The 20151-nt window shown below is 44.8% G+C and overlaps 1 protein-coding gene across 1 annotated transcript in view; it reads left to right on the top strand.

Annotated features, from left to right (window-relative positions):
• LOC143296661 (uncharacterized) overlaps window positions 1-17521 on the top strand; it is a 28455-nt gene extending 10934 nt beyond the window's left edge. The window contains exons 9-15 of the mRNA XM_076608691.1: window positions 125-206; window positions 1739-1824; window positions 3107-3301; window positions 5817-5912; window positions 9862-10116; window positions 12462-12547; window positions 15675-17521. Coding sequence (XP_076464806.1) covers window positions 125-206; window positions 1739-1824; window positions 3107-3301; window positions 5817-5912; window positions 9862-10116; window positions 12462-12547; window positions 15675-15915 — 1041 coding nt within the window. The 3' untranslated portion in view covers window positions 15916-17521. The remainder of the gene's footprint in view (window positions 1-124; window positions 207-1738; window positions 1825-3106; window positions 3302-5816; window positions 5913-9861; window positions 10117-12461; window positions 12548-15674) is intronic.
• The last annotated feature ends 2630 nt before the right edge of the window (window positions 17522-20151 follow it).

The raw sequence follows: 20151 nt of genomic DNA, 5'->3' as shown, positions 1-20151 counted from the left end.
CAGTATTAACAAGTGAGAATCAAGAAAAAAAAGAAAAGAAGTGTCTGTTGTCTGCTGGTAAAGAGCTACATCTATCTTCTGATCTTTGTTTTTTTGTTTTGTTTTTTTTTTGTTTGTTTGACAGAGAAACGATACCATCAAGCATCTCTACATTGCCCACAATGCTATTGGAGATACTGGTGCTACACTTATCGGCAAAGCCCTTGGTTGGTGTGATCATAGTTACAGTTTGTGTAAAAGATTTGGGAACCAGTGTGCAGAAAAAGCAACTGAATCAGTTTGCTTGTCAGTTCCTATTAGCTTTTTGTCACAACAGATTTCACTGTGTGAAATTTGGACTGCTCTCCCCTAAGGAGAGCGTGTCACCTCGGTGCAGCACTACTTTTTGACTCACTTGTGTAAACAAAGTGAGTCTATGTTTTAACCCGGTGTTCGGTTGTCTCTGTGTTTGTGTGTGTGTGTGTCTCTGTGTGTCCATGGTAAACTTTAACATTGACATTTTCTCTGCAAATACTTTGTCAGTTGACACCAAATTTGGCATAAAAATAGGAAAAATTCAGTTCTTTCCAGTCATCTTGTTTAAAACAATATCGCACCTCTGGGATGGGCACAAAAAAAAATAAAGAATGAAGCCTAATTATATGCAAACTGCAGTTACTGTTATATTTATATTTTTTGTATTCTCTAAACTTGGCACTTTGATCTGATATTCTGACCCAACAACAAGAGCAGTCATTATCATCATTTTTTGTTCAAACAGGAACTTCTTTTGCTAAGCATGAAAGTTTTATTTATTTTGCAAACGTTTTGGTGCAGATAGTAAAAAAGGGAAATTACTCTGTAATTAATGCTATAGGACTTAATTTGTTTTGAACTGATCTTTCTCATCTTAAACATTACATTTTGAAATTATACTCAATACATAAAAAGCTTGTGTGTTTTACTCTCAGTCACAAGTGAGTCTTGAAGGCCTTGCCTCTCTTGTTTCTTTTTGTTTTAGTTTTGTTGCTTTTTCTGTCTGAAATTCATATCTGTTTTCAGCCTCATCAGAGTGGACTTTTCTGCAAAATTCTGCCAGGGACAATGCTGTTGTTGCCATGGGTTCTTTTATATGTGCGAAGTGCATGCTGTATATAGGACATTGGCTGCTCATCGTCACATCTGAAAGATTAGCATTCAAACTACCACTCAAGATCTTGTGAGGTGGGGGGGGGGAGGGGGATAACGGGGGCGGGGCTTCAAAACCTGTTTGGTATGTGGTACTGGAACCCTTGAAGGTTCATTTCTAAGATGTGTGCATAACCACAATGCCACCCCTTGACCTACCGCTTCCTGTTGAAATCTCTGTGGTGTTGAAGGTGGGTTGGGGCAGTGTCTTGATGGCATGACTGTGTTGGGTGGTGGTTGGCAGGTAACATGTTGGGTGGTGGTTGGCAGGTAACAGTGTGTTGGGTGGTGGTTGGCAGGTAACATGTTGGGTGGTGGTTGGCAGGTAACATGTTGGGTGGTGGTTGGCAGGTAACAGTGTGTTGGGTGGTGGTTGGCAGGTAACAGTGTGTTGGGTGGTGGTTGGCAGGTAACATGTTGGGTGGTGGTTGGCAGGTAACATGTTGGGTGGTGGTTGGCAGGTAACAGTGTGTTGGGTGGTGGTTGGCAGGTAACAATGTGTTGGGTGGTGGTTGGCAGGTAACATGTTGGGTGGTGGTTGGCAGGTAACATGTTGGGTGGTGGTTGGCAGGTAACAACTCGACCCTGAAGACTCTGGACCTCAGCTGGAATCACATCAGGAGGAAGGGGGCCTTAGGTCTCAGCAAGGGACTCAAGGTGGGTCCAGGCACACAGCTTTTGATCTCTCTCTGTCTTTGTTTCTGTGTGTGTGTGTGTAAGTTGGTTTCTGTGTGTTTGTGTGTGTGTGTGTGTGTAAGTTGTGTGTGTGTGTGTGTGTGAGTGAACGTGTGAGTTGTGTGTGTATGTGTGTGTGTGCGCTTGTGTGTGAGTGTGAGTTGTGTATGTGTGTGTGTGTGTGTTGTCAGTGTGTACTGTATCTTGGAATGTGATGATTTTGTAGAATGGAGTCATCATATATGAGCTGAAGTCCCTGTGATTGGTGTTTTGCCTTCTCTCCCCTGCATGGACATACAGCTGTTTTGCTTTTTGTCTCCCAGTTATAAAAACAGTCAAGCAAAATAACTGCCTTTAGCTCATTCGGGACGACAAGTTTTCTCCCTTGCTTTTCCCCACTGACGGCCCATTTGTAAGGGTTTGGAAAAAAATTACAAAAAATACAAAATACAGAGTAAGAAAATGAAACTTTCAGAACTGGTTTATTACATGTTGAGCTATTACATAAAAAAAAAAAAAATCAAATTTCTCATCTTAGTTTTACAGTGTTTCCATATGTAGAAAATACTGCCAATTTTTCACCCTGAATCACCATACCCATGCTCGCTTTCTGCATTAAATTCGCTTTCTTCTTCGTCATCATCCACCTCTTCAATGTCCGACCCTTCAGTTTGTAGCATTTCAAGTACTTCAGCAACCCTAAAACGTTGCCGTCGCTGCCTTGTTCGCTTCACAACATTTTGAGAAGAGCCCGCTTTGCTAACAGGCTGGCACGCGAGCAGACGACTGGTCAGTGACTTTGTCAGCGTGTGTGCGAGACAGGCCACACATGGCGGGCTGACCAATCATACCATTTGATTGTGGAGTGACCCAGAATAGCGCACTCTGCTTGGCTAATCACAAAATCACGTGTACAGCGCGTGATGGATTTTTATTTCTTGAAAATACTATTTCATACAATAGAACAACAGACTCGATGTTGAGCTACAATCTGTTTTCATGCTGTCCATTCAGTAACGTCAACCATATGTGGGTTCTTAAATTACCCAGGTTACCAATCATCAGTTTTATTGGAATGTCTACCCCCGAAAACGGAGTATGACTGCCTGCATGGTGGGGTACAAGCGGTCATACATGTAAAAACCTACTCGTGTACAAACGAGTGAACGTGGGAGTTGCAGCCCACAAATGAAGAAGAAGATGGTAATGTCTGTTTATACAAATAGACTGATGTAAAACCTGTGGACACTCCACCCCCCCCCAGAACAACTGCACCCTGAGGACCCTGCTGCTGTCCATGAACGGCCTGCACGTGGAGGGCACACGCCTGCTGATGAACGGTCTCCGTGGCAACGACAGCCTCCGGGAGCTGGACCTGAGCGCCAACCGTGTGGACGTGGAGGGGGCCAGGTGGGTGGCCCGCACCCTGCCTCACCTGCTGCAGCTGACCTGCCTCAAGGTGATTGGATTGGATTGGATTTCATGGGCGCCATAGCTGAATGGTTAAAGCATTGGATTTTCAGTCTGAGGGTCCTGGGTTCGAATCTCAGTGACGGCATCTGGGTGGGTAAAGGGGGGAGATTTTTCCAATCTCCCAGGTCAGTGTATGTGCAGACCTGCTTGTGCCTGAACCCTCCTTCGTGTGTATATGCAAGCAGAAGATCAAATACGTGTGTTAAAGATCCTGTAATCCATGTCAGTATTTGGTGGGTTATGGAGACAAGAACATACCCAGCATGCACACCGGGGTATGGCTGCCTTCATGGCGGGGTAAAAAGGGTCATACACGTGAAAGCCCACTCGTGTACATAGGAGTGAACGTGGGAGTTGCAGCCCACGAATGAAGAAGAAGAAGAAGGGAAACACGGGTTCATCTGCACAACAGGCTGCCTGAAACCTGGGTAGAGCCAACTGACGGCTGCCATTTGGGTGCTCATCATTCGTTTCCTGTGTCATTCAATCAGGTTTCAGGCACGCACACATACACACTCAGACAGACATGTAACATTTTACGTGTGTGACCGTTTTGTTTATTTACCCCGCCATGTAGGCAGCCATACTCTGTTTTCGGGGATGTGCATGCTGGGTATGTTCTTGTTTTCATAACCTACCGAATGCTGACATGGATTACATGATCTTTAATGTGAGTATTTGATAAACACATGAAGGGGGTTCAAGCACTAGCAGGTTTACACATAATGTTGACCTGGGAGATCAGAAAAATCTCCACCCTTTACCCACCAGACGCTGTTACTGAGATTTGAACCTGGGACCCTCAGATTGAAAGTCCAACGCTTTAAACACTTGGCTATTGCGCCGGTGCTGCTGTGCTCTGTGTGTGTGTGGGTGGGGGTGGGGATGTGGGGGGGCATGTGTAGGCATGTCGTTTGTTTGGCTTTTCAGTCTGAGGGTCCCATGTTTGAATCTCAGTAACTGTGTCTGGGTGGGTAAAGGGTGGAGATTTGTCCAATCTCTCAGGTCAACATGTGTGCCTGAACCCCCTTCATGTGTATACGCACGCATGAGATCAAATGTGCGCATTAAAGATCATTAGATACATGTCAGTGTTTGGTGAGTTATGGAGACACAAAAATGCCCAGCATGCATCAGCCACAACAGACACATTGGCATTTAAAAGAAAACAACAACCCAATGTCGGTTGTGTCACAGAAAGAAGAAGATGGTAGTTGTATTACTATAATTATAGTTATTGATACTTGCATGCATCTTTCTTGTTGCGGTAGTATTGCTATAATTATTGTTATTGATACTTACATTCATCTATCTTGTCACAGTAGTAATGTTGCTATAATTATTGTTATTGATACTAATATGCATCTATCTTGTTGTGGTAGTATTGTTATTGATAATTACATGTGTCTATCTTGTTATAGTAGTGTTACTAAGTCATTTTAATTGATACTTACAAGAGTCTATCTGAAATTGAGACCATACTCCAAGGACTTTACAAAAAACAGCCATTTTCACGAGCTGCCTACCAACTGACAACTGTCTTAAGGTGCTCATCATTTGTTTCCTGTGTCGTTCAGTCTGCTTCAGTCACACACACACATACACAAATATATATTTGAGTGGATTTTTTTGCAGAATTTTGCCATGGACAACCAGTTCGTTGCCATAGGTTCTTTATTATGTGCAAAGTGCAGTTACTGAATCAGCTTTGGTGGAAGTTTCACGGATATACAGTGTTCACATAAAGTTAAGGACCACTTTGGAACTTGTGTAGATTCCTTCTTGGGGGCTTGGTGAAATGATGCTAATTTTTCTGGCAAACAGCGGAGTATGAGCTAATGTAATGAACACATTATATGGATTTCTGTGATGACATTTTGGTAGTAAAAAAAAAAAAAAAAAAAAATCTTTTATTTTGCTGTTTTGGTATGAAGACTACGTCAAAAAATGATTTCAGTGGGTGGGTTTGTCGTTAGACTGGACTATAAGAATGTAACATAAAAGTTGACCAGTAGTTGTCCTAGTTCAGAGCTTTGTTGATGCGGGGAGAACCACTTTTAAGTCTGAGTCGTGACAGCGCCAAGTTACGACACCAGTTGTGTCGGGTAAACATACTGACACTCCAATACATACATTGTCAGATAAATGCTGAGTTGTTGCTGCAGTAGTTACATTAATTTGTGTGTGTGCGTGTGTGTGTGTGCGTGTGTGGATGAAACACCCACAAAGCGATCCCCTAAGAGTGATGTGCAATGTTTGGGCAAGAAATGTTGATCAAAAAAAAAATTTAGTCTGGTGGTTTTGATTGTGGTGTGACTGTCTAAATCTGATCGTTAATGATTTAAAACATGATTTTACCAGTGACATAAAAAAAGTACATGACTTCATGTAAAATAATAACTAAATAAAAGTAAAGAACATTTGACTGATCATAATGAAAAAAAAGAAGAAAAAAAAAACAAAACTTATGCGGTTTCCTGTGTGCAACATGTGTTTCACAGCTGGCTTTCAATCCTCTGACGTCGGAAGGAGCGGAGCAGGTGGTGAAGGCTTTGATGAACTGTCCCTTCTCCCCCCTCCAGTTCGTCGACTTTGAGGTCAGTGCCATTGGGCGAGATGCTGGTTTATGTGTGTGAATGTGACTGTACTTGTGTCAGTGTTTATGTGTGGCTGTACTTGTGTCAGTGTTTATGTGATGTGTGACTATGACTGTACTTGTGCCAGTGTTTATGTGATGTGTGACTATGACTGTACTTGTGCCAGTGTTTATGTGATGTGTGACTATGACTGTACTTGTGTCAGTGTTTATGTGATGTGTGACTGTACTTGTGCCAGTGTTTATGTGATGTGTGACTGTACTTGTGTCAGTGTTTATGTGATGTGTGACTGTACTTGTGTCAGTGTTTATGTGTGACTGACTGTACTTGTGCCAGTGTTTATGTGACGTGTGACTGTACTTGTGTCAGTGTTTATGTGATGTGTGACTGACTGTACTTGTGTCAGTGTTTATGTGATGTATGACTGTACTTGTGTCAGTGATTGTGTGATGTGTGACTGTACTTGTGTCAATGTTTATGTGTGACTGTACTTGTGCCAGTGTTTATGTGATGTGTGTGACTGTACTTGTGCCAGTGTTTATGTGATGTGTGAGTGTGACTACTTGTGCCAGTGTTTATTTGATGTGTGAGTGTGACTACTTGTGCCAGTGTTTATGTGATGTGTGAGTGTGACTACTTGTGCCAGTGTTTATGTGATGTGTGAGTGTGACTACTTGTGCCAGTGTTTATGTGATGTGTGAGTGTGACTACTTGTGCCAGTGTTTATGTGATGTGTGTGACTGTACTTGTGCCAGTGTTTATGTGATGTGTGTGACTGTACTTGTGCCAGTGTTTATGTGATGTGTGACTGACTGTAATTGTGTCAGTGTTTATGTGATGTGTGAATGTGACTGTACTTGTGCCAGTGTTTATGTGATGTGTGACTGTAATTGTGTCAGTGTTTATGTGATGTGTGAATGTGACTGTACTTGTGCCAGTGTTTATGTGTTGTGTGACTGTGACTGTACTTGTGCCAGATTATCCTTTACTGGTTCCCCCCTACCCCTCCCCCCACCTGCTCACCCACTTCCCTCCAGGTTGTTTGGGATCAACTTGATGCTGACCATGTTTTCAGCTGTGATACTGCCTTGTAGCTGTCAGCTGGGCTATAAGCAACGACAGTGAATATGATGATGTGTACTGTGTTTTGTTACAACACATTTTGATTAAATCTTAAGGTCTAGTGGTGTGGTGGGGGGAGTAGGGGGGGGGGGAGTAAAATTTGTGGTCTGTATTAGGGATTGGAACCTGTGGACACTCTGACCAGTCAGTGAGGCAGGAAGTGACCGATGTGTTTTGGGGAGTGACATTGGAATACTGCTTCCACCTGACTGGCTAGGACCAACAATGATTTCAGTTTCAGTTTCAGTTTCTCAAGGAGGTGTCACTGAGTTGGGATAAATTCATATATACTACACCACATCTGCAAGGCAGATGCCTGGACAAGCAGGGTAACCCAGTGCGCTTTGTCAGGTCATGAGTGCACACATTTGTACTTTGTGTACCTATCAGAATGGATTTCTTCTACAAAATTTGCCAGAGGACAACGCTCTCCTTGCCATGGGTTATCTTGCGGAGTGCGGGGTGTGTTTCAGGGAGTGATGCTGGAGGAGTGCTGTGTGTGTTTCAGGGAGTGATGTTAGAGGAGTGCTGTGTGTTTCAGGGAGTGACGCTGGAGGAGTGCTGTGTGTTTCAGGGAGTGACGCTACAGGAGTGCTGTGTGTTTCAGGGAGTAACGCTACAGGAGTGCTGTGTGTTTCAGGGAGTGACGCTAGAGGAGTGCTGTGTGTTTCAGGGAGTGATGCTACAGGAGTGCTGTGTGTTTCAGGGAGTAACGCTACAGGAGTGCTGTGTGTTTCAGGGAGTGACGCTAGAGGAGTGCTGTGTGTGTTTCAGGGAGTGATGCTGGAGGAGTGCTGTGCGTTTCAGGGAGTGATGCTACAGGAGTGCTGTGTGTTTCAGGGAGTGACGCTGGAGGAGTGCTGTGTGTTTCAGGGAGTGATGCTGGAGGAGTGCTGTGTGTGTTTCAGGGAGTGATGCTACAGGAGTGCTGTGTGTTTCAGGGAGTGATGCTGGAGGAGTGCTGTGTGTTTCAGGGAGTGATGCTGGAGGAGTGCTGTGTGTGTTTCAGGGAGTGATGCTAGAGGAGTGCTGTGTGTTTTCAGGGAGTGACGCTAGAGGAGTGCTGTGTGTGTTTCAGGGAGTGATGCTACAGGAGTGCTGTGTGTTTCAGGGAGTGATGTTAGAGGAGTGCTGTGTGTTTTCAGGGAGTGACGCTAGAGGAGTGCTGTGTGTGTTTCAGGGAGTGATGCTGGAGGAGTGCTGTGTGTTTCAGGGAGTGATGCTGGAGGAGTGCTGTGTGTTTCAGGGAGTGACGCTGGAGGAGTGCTGTGTGTTTCAGGGAGTGACGCTGGAGGAGTGCTGTGTGTTTCAGGGAGTGACGCTACAGGAGTGCTGTGTGTGTTTCAGGGAGTGATGCTGGAGGAGTGCTGTGTGTGTTTCAGGGAGTGATGTTAGAGGAGTGCTGTGTGTTTCAGGGAGTGACGCTGGAGGAGTGCTGTGCGTTTCAGGGAGTGATGCTACAGGAGTGCTGTGTGTTTCAGGGAGTGACGCTGGAGGAGTGCTGTGTGTTTCAGGGAGTGATGCTAGAGGAGTGCTGTGTGTGTTTCAGGGAGTGACGCTACAGGAGTGCTGTGTGTTTCAGGGAGTGATGCTACAGGAGTGCTGTGTGTTTCAGGGAGTGACGCTGGAGGAGTGCTGTGTGTGTTTCAGGGAGTGATGTTAGAGGAGTGCTGTGTGTGTTTCAGGGAGTGATGCTGGAGGAGTGCTGTGTGTTTCAGGGAGTGACGCTGGAGGAGTGCTGTGTGTGTTTCAGGGAGTGATGTTAGAGGAGTGCTGTGTGTGTTTCAGGGAGTGATGCTGGAGGAGTGCTGTGTGTTTCAGGGAGTGATGCTGGAGGAGTGCTGTGTGTGTTTCAGGGAGTGATGTTAGAGGAGTGCTGTGTGTTTTTAGGGAGTGACGCTAGAGGAGTGCTGTGTGTTTCAGGGAGTGATGCTACAGGAGTGCTGTGTGTTTCAGGGAGTGACGCTAGAGGAGTGCTGTGTGTGTTTCAGGGAGTGATGCTACAGGAGTGCTGTGTGTTTCAGGGAGTGACGCTGGAGGAGTGCTGTGTGTTTCAGGGAGTGATGCTATAGGAGTGCTGTGTGTTTCAGGGAGTGACGCTACAGGAGTGCTGTGTGTTTCAGGGAGTGACGCTGGAGGAGTGCTGTGTGTTTCAGGGAGTGATGCTAGAGGAGTGCTGTGTGTGTTTCAGGGAGTGATGGTGGAGGAGTGCTGTGTGTTTCAGGGAGTGATGCTACAGGAGTGCTGTGTGTTTCAGGGAGTGACGCTGGAGGAGTGCTGTGTGTTTCAGGGAGTGATGCTATAGGAGTGCTGTGTGTTTCAGGGAGTGACGCTACAGGAGTGCTGTGTGTTTCAGGGAGTGACGCTGGAGGAGTGCTGTGTGTTTCAGGGAGTGATGCTACAGGAGTGCTGTGTGTTTCAGGGAGTGATGCTACAGGAGTGCTGTGTGTTTCAGGGAGTGACGCTGGAGGAGTGCTGTGTGTGTTTCAGGGAGTGATGTTAGAGGAGTGCTGTGTGTTTCAGGGAGTGACGCTAGAGGAGTGCTGTGTGTGTTTCAGGGAGTGATGCTACAGGAGTGCTGTGTGTTTCAGGGAGTGATGTTAGAGGAGTGCTGTGTGTTTTCAGGGAGTGACGCTGGAGGAGTGCTGTGTGTGTTTCAGGGAGTGATGCTACAGGAGTGCTGTGTGTTTCAGGGAGTGATGCTGGAGGAGTGCTGTGTGTGTTTCAGGGAGTGATGCTACAGGAGTGCTGTGTGTTTCAGGGAGTGATGCTGGAGGAGTGCTGTGTGTTTCAGGGAGTGACGCTGGAGGAGTGCTGTGTGTTTCAGGGAGTGACGCTGGAGGACTACTTCCAGCTGCTGGCGGAGGAGCTGATGCGTCAGAGGCAGGACACGGGGCTGCGCCTCCTCTACCACATCCCCCCCTCCACCCGGGAGCGCTCCATCGACCTGCCTGTGGACACGCTGACCAAGGTCACGGACCTGCTGGAGGAGCACCATGTGGAGGTCAGGGACCTCTTTCAGGACGTGCCTGAGGACGACCAGCTCATCCTGTCCACTCAGGACCTCTTCTCCAGGGTGCAGGTTGGTTGTCGCTGTCTGCTCAGAGATGCCAACCCGTCGGGTGTTTGTAGGAACAATCAGAAAATTTGGTGAGAACATTTTGAATTGGGTAGGAACACTTGGGCTCCGAGCCACATGATTGTTCCTTCCTTGCACTCCATTGCTTAATCCACCGGGCGCAGACGCTGTTTGACTGAGATGCAGCCTGATTTAGCCACATTCTGTCTTGTTCGGGTAAGCTGATTGGTCCACTCAGTCCTGTTTCATTGTAAACACGCACGCAGTTAGCTGAGCATCATGTGAGGCCAAGGTAAGTGGTGACTGCTCTGGTCTTGTGATGGAAGGTCTAGAGCATGTGGGTCATGTCAGGACAGGAAAGCATGTGACCATGCTGTGTGACAAAAAGGAGCTTCTTGGAACAATTTTGACATTGGCGTAATGTCAGAACTAACTGCGATCGAGCGTAACAAAATACAGCAAAATTGTAACAATTGGCATCTCTGTCTGCTGGTTTTTTTAATTTTATTTTATTTTTTTTTTTTATAACCCTTTCACTGCCAAGTTTCTGTGTGAAAAATGGTCCCAGTGCCAAATAGTTTAGGCTTGACGCTCTCAGTCACACACACAATTCGGTTCTACATTAGACTTATTCTCTTCAAACTCAGTCAAGGGGGGAAGGTTAGTCAGCTGCAGCTGTCAAGCTTTTGTTACAATGTGAAAAATGGTCCTTTTAACATCCCCTCAGTGTTGACTTGGCGCTGATCTGTCCAGTCAACTTAAGTTGTCTAGGACGGTGAAAGAGTTAACACACACAAAAAAAAAAGAAAAAAAAAAGGAAAAGAAAATGTCGATATCAGAGATATATTCTATGTTATGAGAATCAATATGACTATGTGTGCCTGAATTTTTGTGTGTGTGTTGTTGCCAGGTTCCCATTTCCACAGCTGTCGCAAAGTACCAGCCTAAAACATACAAACAAACAAAAACCAAAAGAAAGAAAGAACAGAAAAAAAGAAAATACTCCTCCCCCCCCCAAAAGTTCAGAAAAAGCCAGATTGATAAAGGCAGGGTCCTGGTTTTTGTTGTTGTTGTTCTTAGTCTGCAGCTCCCACGTTCACTCGTATTCATGTGGGATTTTACATATATAAACTGTTTTTACCCTGCCATGTCAGCAGTTATACTCCATTTTCAGGGATGTGCATAACCTGCTGAATGCTCACATGTATTACAGGATTTTTACCTTGCATAATATATAATTTTTTGCATGCGTATACACACGAAGGGGGCTCAGGCACTGGCAGGTCTACACATATATTTACTTGGGAGATCAGAAAAAATCTTCACACTTTACCCACCAGGTGCTCTGAGGCCAGGGATCGAACCCAGGAAAGTCAGGTGAGAATCTGGTGCTGTAACCATTTGACCACCAGGTCCTGGGTTTGCATCCTGGTGTGTTAACGAAGGATGGAGATTCTCTCACCATCTCCCAGGTCATCTGATGTGCAGACCCTCTAGTGCCTGGAACCCGGTGTGTATATGTGTACAAAAGATCAGGCATGCACGTTAAAAAACATGAAAGTCATGTCAGCGTTGGGTGGATTATGGAAACAAGAACGTACCCCGCATGCATGCCCCTGAAAATGGAGTATGGCTGCCTACATGGCACGGCGAAAATGGTCATACACGTAAAAAGCCTAGTGTGGATCTGAATGAGAGAGTTGCACACTTGAAGTACATGTGTGTATTTAAAGTGTTTAGTCATTTGAGTGAGTGTGGCAGTTGGACATCTTGAGAATGTGTGAGTGTTTATGATGGTTAGTCATTAATTTGAATATGGGAGTTACACCAACACTCAGCTTATATCACAGATTGACATAAGTTTACATTTGGGCCAACAGCAAAGTGAGAGCTGTATCATCAATGGTTTCTCCAGTCAATGGGAAATCATTTACAGCTTAGTCTTTTGTGAAGGACTATGACTCTCAAACTTGGAGACAAAATTGCACTGGCTCTTAGTGCTGCAGCCTTGTGGGCTAGTTGGCCTTTGGGAACCATCCCAACGCCGACTGTCCTAAAACCCTCTTGGCTGAGAGAATGGGTATGTACTTGGGCAAGACACTCTCCACTTTAATCAGATTCTAGCCCAAATAGTCGGAACAGCAGTTGCCTCCTCTGCTGTTCTGATGGTCATAGTCGGACACGACTGACTATCATATATATAAGGGAGTTGCAGCCCATGATCAAAGACATGCTTGTGTGCATGTTTATAATTGTCATTTGAGTGAAAGTGGAAATGCTGGCCCAGGAAGGAAGAGGTACGTGTGTATCTGGATGTTTATGATGGTTTCCATGGCTGCATGTTCCAGAAGTCAGGCAAAGTGTCGGACCCGCACCGCGTGTCCCGGCTGAAGCAGAGTGTGCACAGGGACCTTCACCGTCGCTTCTTGCTCAAGTGAGTCGTCACAAGGAGACGTGTCAACGTCTTACACAGAGATGCCAACCCCTGTCTAGTGTTTGTAGGAACAATCAGGAAATATGGTTGGAACATTTTCAGTTTGGTAGGAACACCAGACTCCGAGCCACATAGCAAATGTACATTTTATCTACAAGGCATACAAACACTTGGGCCTACCTACAACACGGTGTAACTGCTACGATTAACCCTTTGAGCCCTGACCACCGCTTTACTGGTGGTAGAGAAAAATGACATAATGCCTAGCCACTGGTTGAGCGGTATGTAAACACTTGTGTCGTGTTTTGCAATTGGTCGACTTATATTGAAGAGCCAGTCAGAAAAAACTGTAATATTCTGACGTCAGCGAACGTAGTACCAACATGGCCGCACCTTTTCACTGTGTTTTGTGCATGTGCTTTGGATAAAAAAGATCGATTTCAATATAAGTCAACCAACAGCAAAACAAGACACAAGTGTTTATGCACCGCTCAACCGGTGGCTAGGCATTATGTCATTTTTCTCTACCACTGCTAAAGCGGTGGTCAGGGCACTCTTTTTATATCTGCCGTGACACATTAAATACCAATTATTTGCAAATTTTGGCTCAGGAGCTCAGGCAGAAGGGTTAAAATTGCTCAGGAACTCCGGGCTCAAAGGGTTAAGCTGATTGGTCCACTCGATGCTGTTTCAATGTTAACACGCACACGTGAGACCAAGGTTAGTAGTGACTGCCCTGGCCTTGTGATCGATAGTTCTAGAACGTCTGGGTAATGTTATAAAACAGAAAGCATGTGACCATGCTGTGAGGTTGAAAATGAACTCATTGGAACAATTTGTTGTCAGCGTAACGTCGCAACAAACTGCGATCGAGGGTAACAAAATACGGCGAAATCGTAACCGTTGGCATCTGTGCATACGCATGTATATTTATTACAGAAAAACCTTATGAGCTGTTCATGCTCATGTAGTAAGTCTTTTGTGTGTATGTGTGTGCAAGTTTGCTGAATGAGGCCTGTTTTTTTTTTTTTTTTTTTTTATTATTCATTTTTATAGTTGTCTTTTTTGTTCCATTTTGCTTTAATGTTTAAAGTCTTAATTTATTATGATAATAGATATGATGTTTACAAGTATTCACATAGCACTTTATCGTGGCAGAGACAAATCAAAGCGCTTTGACACCAGTCATTCACACACGTATATGTAAATGAATCCGAGGGGTGAAAGACAAAACTCAGTCATGTGAACAGAAAGCTAGAGAAACTGTAGACCGGTAAGTGGGAGGGAAGGGGAGAGCTGTTTTGCAAAGAGGTTGGTCTGAAGGTCCGACTTGACGGGCGCAATAGCCGAGTGGTTAAAGCGTTGGACTGTCATCTGAGGGTCCCTGGGTTCGAATCACGGTGACGGCGCATGGTGGGTAAAGGGTGGAGATTTTTATGATCTCCCAGGTCAACATATGTGCAGACCTGCTAGTGCCTGAACCCCCTTCGTGTGTATATACAAGCACAAGATCAAATACGCACGTTAAAGATCCTGTAATCCATGTCAGCGTTCGGTGGGTTATGGAAACAAGAACATACCCAGCATGCACACCCCCGAAAACGGATTATGGCTGCCTACATGGCGGGGTAAAAACGGTCATACACGTAAAAGCCCACTTGTGTGCATACGAGTGAACGCAGAAGAAGAAGAAGAAGAAGGAGGTCCGACTTGAAAGAGCTGAGTGCGGAGATTGTTGAAGCGAAAGAAAGAGCTTGTTCCAAGTGTAGTATCCTGAGACGCAGAAACAGCGGCGGCCAGCGTTGTTTCAGTTTCTCAAGGAGACGTCACTGCATGTGGACAAATCCATATACGCTATACATCTGCTAAGCAGATGCCTCACAGCAGGGCTAGTCAGGCCTTGAGTGTATGCATACATATTTGTGTACCTATAAGAGTGGATTTCTTCGACAGAATCTTGCCAGTGGACAGCACTTTGTATTTGTTTGTATTTGTATTTCTTTTTATCACAACAGATTTCTCTGTGTGAAATTCGGGCTGCTCTCCCCAGGGAGAGCGCGTCGCTATACTACAGCGCCACCCATTTTTTTGTATTTTTTCCTGCGTGCACTTTTATTTGTTTTTCCTATTGAAGTGGATTTTCCTACAGAATTTTGCCAGGAACAACCCCTTTGTTGCTGTGGGTTCTTTACGTGCGCTAAGTGCATGCTGCACATGGGACCTCGGTTTATCGTCTCATCCGAATGACTAGCATCCAGACCACTGCTCAAGGTCTAGTGGAGGGGGAGAAAATATCGGCGGCTGAGCCCGTGATTCGAACCAGCGCGCTCAAATTCTCTCGCTTCCTAGGCGGACGCGGTACCCCTAGGCCATCACTCCATGGGTTCTTTTTCGGTGTGCCAAGTGATGTGTTGCACACATGGGACCTTGGTTTATCATTTCATCTGAATGACTAGATGTTCAGTGTGATTTTATCGTCAAACGTGGGAGAAAGGGCGAGAGCAGGAAATCAAACCTGGACCCTTACGGACACTGTATTGGCTTAAAAGCGTCTTTACCATTCTGCCTTCTTCCTCCAAACTTCAGAGCGTTTGAACCAGGGAGCACAGAAACGGTGTTGGCTGCCAATGGTAGAGTGGTGGCCTACAGGTAATACGTCCGCCTAGGAAGCGAGGGAATCTAATCACACTAGTTTGAATTCTGGCACAGTCACCAATATTTTCTCCCCCTCCACTAGACCTTGAGTGGTGGTCTGGGCGCTAGTCATTCGGATGAGATGATAAACCGAGGTCCCGTGTGCAGCATGCACTTAGCGCACGTAAAAGAACCCACAGCAACAAAAGGGTTGTTCCAGGCAAAATTCTGTAGAAAAATCCACTTCGATAGGAAAACAAATATAAAAAAACCAACTGCAGGCAGGAAAAAACCAACAAAAGAACGGGTGGTGCTCTCAGTGTAAAGATGCGCTCTCCCTGGGGAGAGCAGCATGAATTTCACACAGAGAAATCTGTTGTGACAAGAAAGAGAGGAGCACGAATTTCACACAGAGAAATCTGTTGTGACAAAAAAAAAAGTGAAATGCAACACAATGTAGTCCAGGTGCATGCTGTGTGTTTCTGGCTTGCAGGGACCTGTTGATGCTGTCCGCAAACAGACGGCAGTCCCACCTGGAGGCCCTGAGAGGTGCTCAGGCCCTGGACACGCCTGAACTGCGGGAGGTGCAGAACAGCTGGCGCTACCCCCGCCCCAGGTCCAGCAACCACCCTTCCCCACTGGACGACTGCAGCAACCCGCTCTCCCCCAGTGCCGCCGTCACTGACCAACTGGAGACCTCACAGACGTCGCTGCAGGATGCCAGAGAATCATAGTCACTTCACACTGCTGGAAACCTCTGTGATGGCTGCATGGAAACCTCAGTGTGATGTCAGAGAAACATAGTAACTTCACACTGCTGGGAACCTCACTGCATGATGCCAGAGAAACATAGTCACTTCACACTGCTGGGAACATAGTCACTTCACACTGCAGGGAACATAGTCACTTCACACTGCAGGGAACCTCACTGCATGATGCCAGAGAAACAGTCACTTCACACTGCAGGGAACCTCACTGCAGGGAACCTCACTGCATGATGCCAGAGAAACAGTCACTTCACACTGCAGGGAACCTCACTGCATGATGCCAGAGAAACAGTCACTTCACACTGCTGGGAACCTCACTGCATGATGCCAGAGAAACATAGTCACTTCACACTGCAGGGAACCTCACTGCATGATGCCAGAGAAACATAGTCACTTCACACTGCAGGGAACATAGTCACTTCACACTGCTGGGAACCTCACTGCATGATGCCAGAGAAACATAGTCACTTCACACTGCAGGGAACATAGTCACTTCACACTGCAGGGAACCTCACTGCATGATGCCAGAGAAACATAGTCACTTCACACTGCAGGGAACCTCACTGCATGATGCCAGAGAAACAGTCACTTCACACTGCAGGGAACCTCACAGCATGATGCCAGAGAAACAGTCACTTCACACTGCTGGGAACCTCAAAGCATGATTCCAGAGAAACATAGTCACTTCACACTGCAGGGAACCTCACTGCATGATGCCAGAGAAACAGTCACTTCACACTGCTGGGAACCTCACTGCATGATGCCAGAGAAACATAGTCACTTCACACTGCAGGGAACATAGTCACTTCACACTGCAGGGAACATAGTCACTTCACACTGCAGGGAACCTCACTGCATGATGCCAGAGAAACATAGTCACTTCACACTGCTGGGAACCTCACATCACACTGAGCATCAAATAGTGGTCTGTGTTGTGGCGTTCGTGTTGATCAATGTACCAGTGATTGACTGACTGCTGGGCAAACCTGCTTCAAAACCTGGAAAGGGTTCAGGTTTTAATTTTGTAGAAAAGTCAGTTAATATGAATGCAGAAGGAAAAGTGAACACCCTTCATTACCACTCATTTGATGGAATCGAGGGGGTTTCAAGACAAAGTGATGGCCATCTGAAGAAAGGCCCCCAGGATCCATGTGCACACTCTGCGTTAGGCCTTGGCTGGTGATAGCCTTTTTGGGCGAGAGTATTCATAGTCCTGGATCCCATCCCTTGCTCTCCCCCAGCACACACAGGACAACAGAAATAAAATGATACATGTTGTGGGCAAAACTCTGAAGAAAACTCTATTCCAGTTTGATGACACTGGAGACATCAGAAAGAGTGGCTGTGCAGGGATCTGCGATGCTTTCTCTCTCTCTCTCACACAGCCCATGCTCACAGAAAAGAAAAGCCAGCATCAGAAAAAAGTAAAAGGGTTGTATTGAAAATATAGCTGAAGATGACAGAACAATGATGAAAATGACACAACTGAAATAGCAAATCAAATGCAAAGCGTTTTCTAATCATAATTGACATTAACTTCAGTTCTCAGAAACATGAAACAAACAAAACAAAAACTGAAAATGGTATTTTTTCAGTAATCAGAATTCCTCTTTTGTTCCACATGACAAAGCATTGAGCATTTACAAAACATCGAACCGATTACTTTCAGTACACCCATTTTCAGAACATACATGTATCACCCTGATATAATTAATGCATTATCTCAAACAAGTGACCCTGTTCTGATCACCAGTATTACTATAACAATGACCTCTGCATATGACAAATAATCCATGATACAAATCATAAATAACAGAGACTTCATACATTTTTCCACATCTCTGATAAAAGCTATACCACCATTATGACACTGATGAGACGGAGTTCAGTTCTATTGAACTCCAATATTCTTGCCTTTTGTTTATTAAAACAAATGTTCAGTCTATTGAGACCCTGCCCCACATTCACACACACACTGTCTGAATACATATATGTGGTGTCTTGCAAATTTTTATGAGGTACCAGTATGCATTTTCTCTTTGTGTGTGTAGATCAGATGTGCATTGATTTTGCGCTAATACTATCTTGGTAAACTGTTAATTCAAATGATACTCCCATTGAATTACATGTCTAGCCATGTTGTCCATAAATGATGTGCTGTATGTAAACAGACCAGCAACACATGAGTAAAGCCTATTCCTCTGTGTCCACAGTCAAAACAGGAAATGATGATGACAGCATAAACTGTTCCCGTTCCTCCATTTCCAGACTACCAACACACCACCTCCAAAGCAAATTATATCATGGCTGCCTTTTGTAAAACTGATTTTGGTTTTAGTCCAATAAAGAGAAAGCTGCTTGCAATTACGGATATCATACATCAGCTCCAAACAATGCCAACAGTCAACACATCAGCTCCAAACAATGCCAACAGTCAACACCACATTCTCTCAACAAACCCTCTCAGTTACCCACAAGTTTGCACTTCCTACAAGTCACCAAATAAAGACAAAAAGCAACATATGTCCTTCAATCCTGCAGTCTACACCCCTTTGACCTTGTAGTTCTGAGACTTCATTTCATTGTCATCCATGAGAGACAGTGACTATCTCCCCTCACTGACAAACAGGTTGCCACTTACAATTTTCACCGAGACGAGCTGTTATTCATTGATTTTGTGAGAGATCCACTCAAAATTTGGGGGGAAATAACAACTACACCCAGAGAAGAAATGAGAAATGACCAGTGAGCTAAATGTGAGCTTGATCAGTAAAGACATAAAAAAGAAAAAAAAAAAGAAGTTAATACTGTAAATGTGTAGTAACATTATACATGCTGCCATGTACATGGCAAGACCCTACTCCAATTTACACACTGAGCATTTTCAAATTGGTTTTAAAAGCCAAACGCCAATACAGAACAAGACAGTTGAGACACCCCCCCCCAACCTAACCGGATAGTGTGTCTACAGCTGTAGTGTATGTAGACAAGCATTATGAACAAACACTACATCAACAAAGTCTTGTACCAATTTTTTTTCAGTCGATGACCAAACTGTGTCCCTAATTGTGGTAACAACCTGAGGCAGTTGTGTACTACTGTCAAGGTTCTCTCTGAGCAAATAGTCGTATATAGTGAGTGATCAATGTATCTGACAGGAATCGCACGTCACAGGAATGGACATGTGATTGTGGATACTTCATTTGTCCGGTACCTGTTTTGTTACTGTTCTAGTTCCCCTTCTTCGACATTCCTACCACCACCTTCACCAGTTGTTTTGGTGAATAGATCACTGCTTACCTTGGAACACAATTATATTATTACTTTCACACCCATTAAAAAGAGAAAATATACCCAGTACAAAGCCTACATTATAGTTACACAGCAAAAGAGTAGTTGTGCAGGGGAAGAAGCTAAGCACTGTGTTGGAACAATTACAATGGCATAACAAATGTGTGACCGGTCGTAACAAAACACAAATTGCTGCAGTTGGCATCACTGAATGCTGTAGCTCTGTACATACAAAACATGGTGTCCCAAGCATACATGGCACTGTAACTGACCAGCATGATAGCTGCAAGGAAACATGTACACATGTATCCAACAGGCATACCAGGACAGAAAAAAATAACCGCCAGCTCAGGACACATCGAAAGCGAAAGACTAGGGTCAGAACTGTCCTGGTACCAGTGAATGTGTGCTCTTGTGTTTCTTGCAACTAAAAATATTTGGTTTTCTGGAATGAATGCAGGTGCAGTGTAATTAACTGTTTCTTTTATGATACTGATGTGAAGTTACAAGAATCCAAGAATTTAAGGAGAAAATTGTATGTGCATTGATAATCTGAGAAATGGCCACGAACAGGCATGGAAAAGAGTTTCTCCTAAATGTTTAAAATTCAATACACGAGGAAATGTGATATTCATGTGATGAAATAAATCTTGAACATGTGAAGGAGCATCACCATGGACCACAGACTACTTCTGACCCCAGATGACAGAAACCAGAGCACACAATGACACAACACCCAAAACGCCATAAAAACACTCCATATCAACCCTTTTCCCCTTTCAGATGGACAGCACAACTAAGAAAAAAATCTGCCATGGCTCTGGAGGATGATTTCTTAAAAAAAAAAAAAAAAAAAAAATGTCCATCATGATTTATGATAGAACTTGAGAGGCATTCAAGCAAAATTTGCAG

Source organism: Babylonia areolata, chromosome 21, assembly GCF_041734735.1.
Source record: "Babylonia areolata isolate BAREFJ2019XMU chromosome 21, ASM4173473v1, whole genome shotgun sequence".
NCBI classification, from domain to species: Eukaryota; Metazoa; Mollusca; class Gastropoda; order Neogastropoda; family Buccinidae; genus Babylonia; species Babylonia areolata.
The sequence above is the reverse complement of the archived record's forward strand: the minus strand, read 5'-3'. Positions and strand labels throughout refer to the sequence as shown.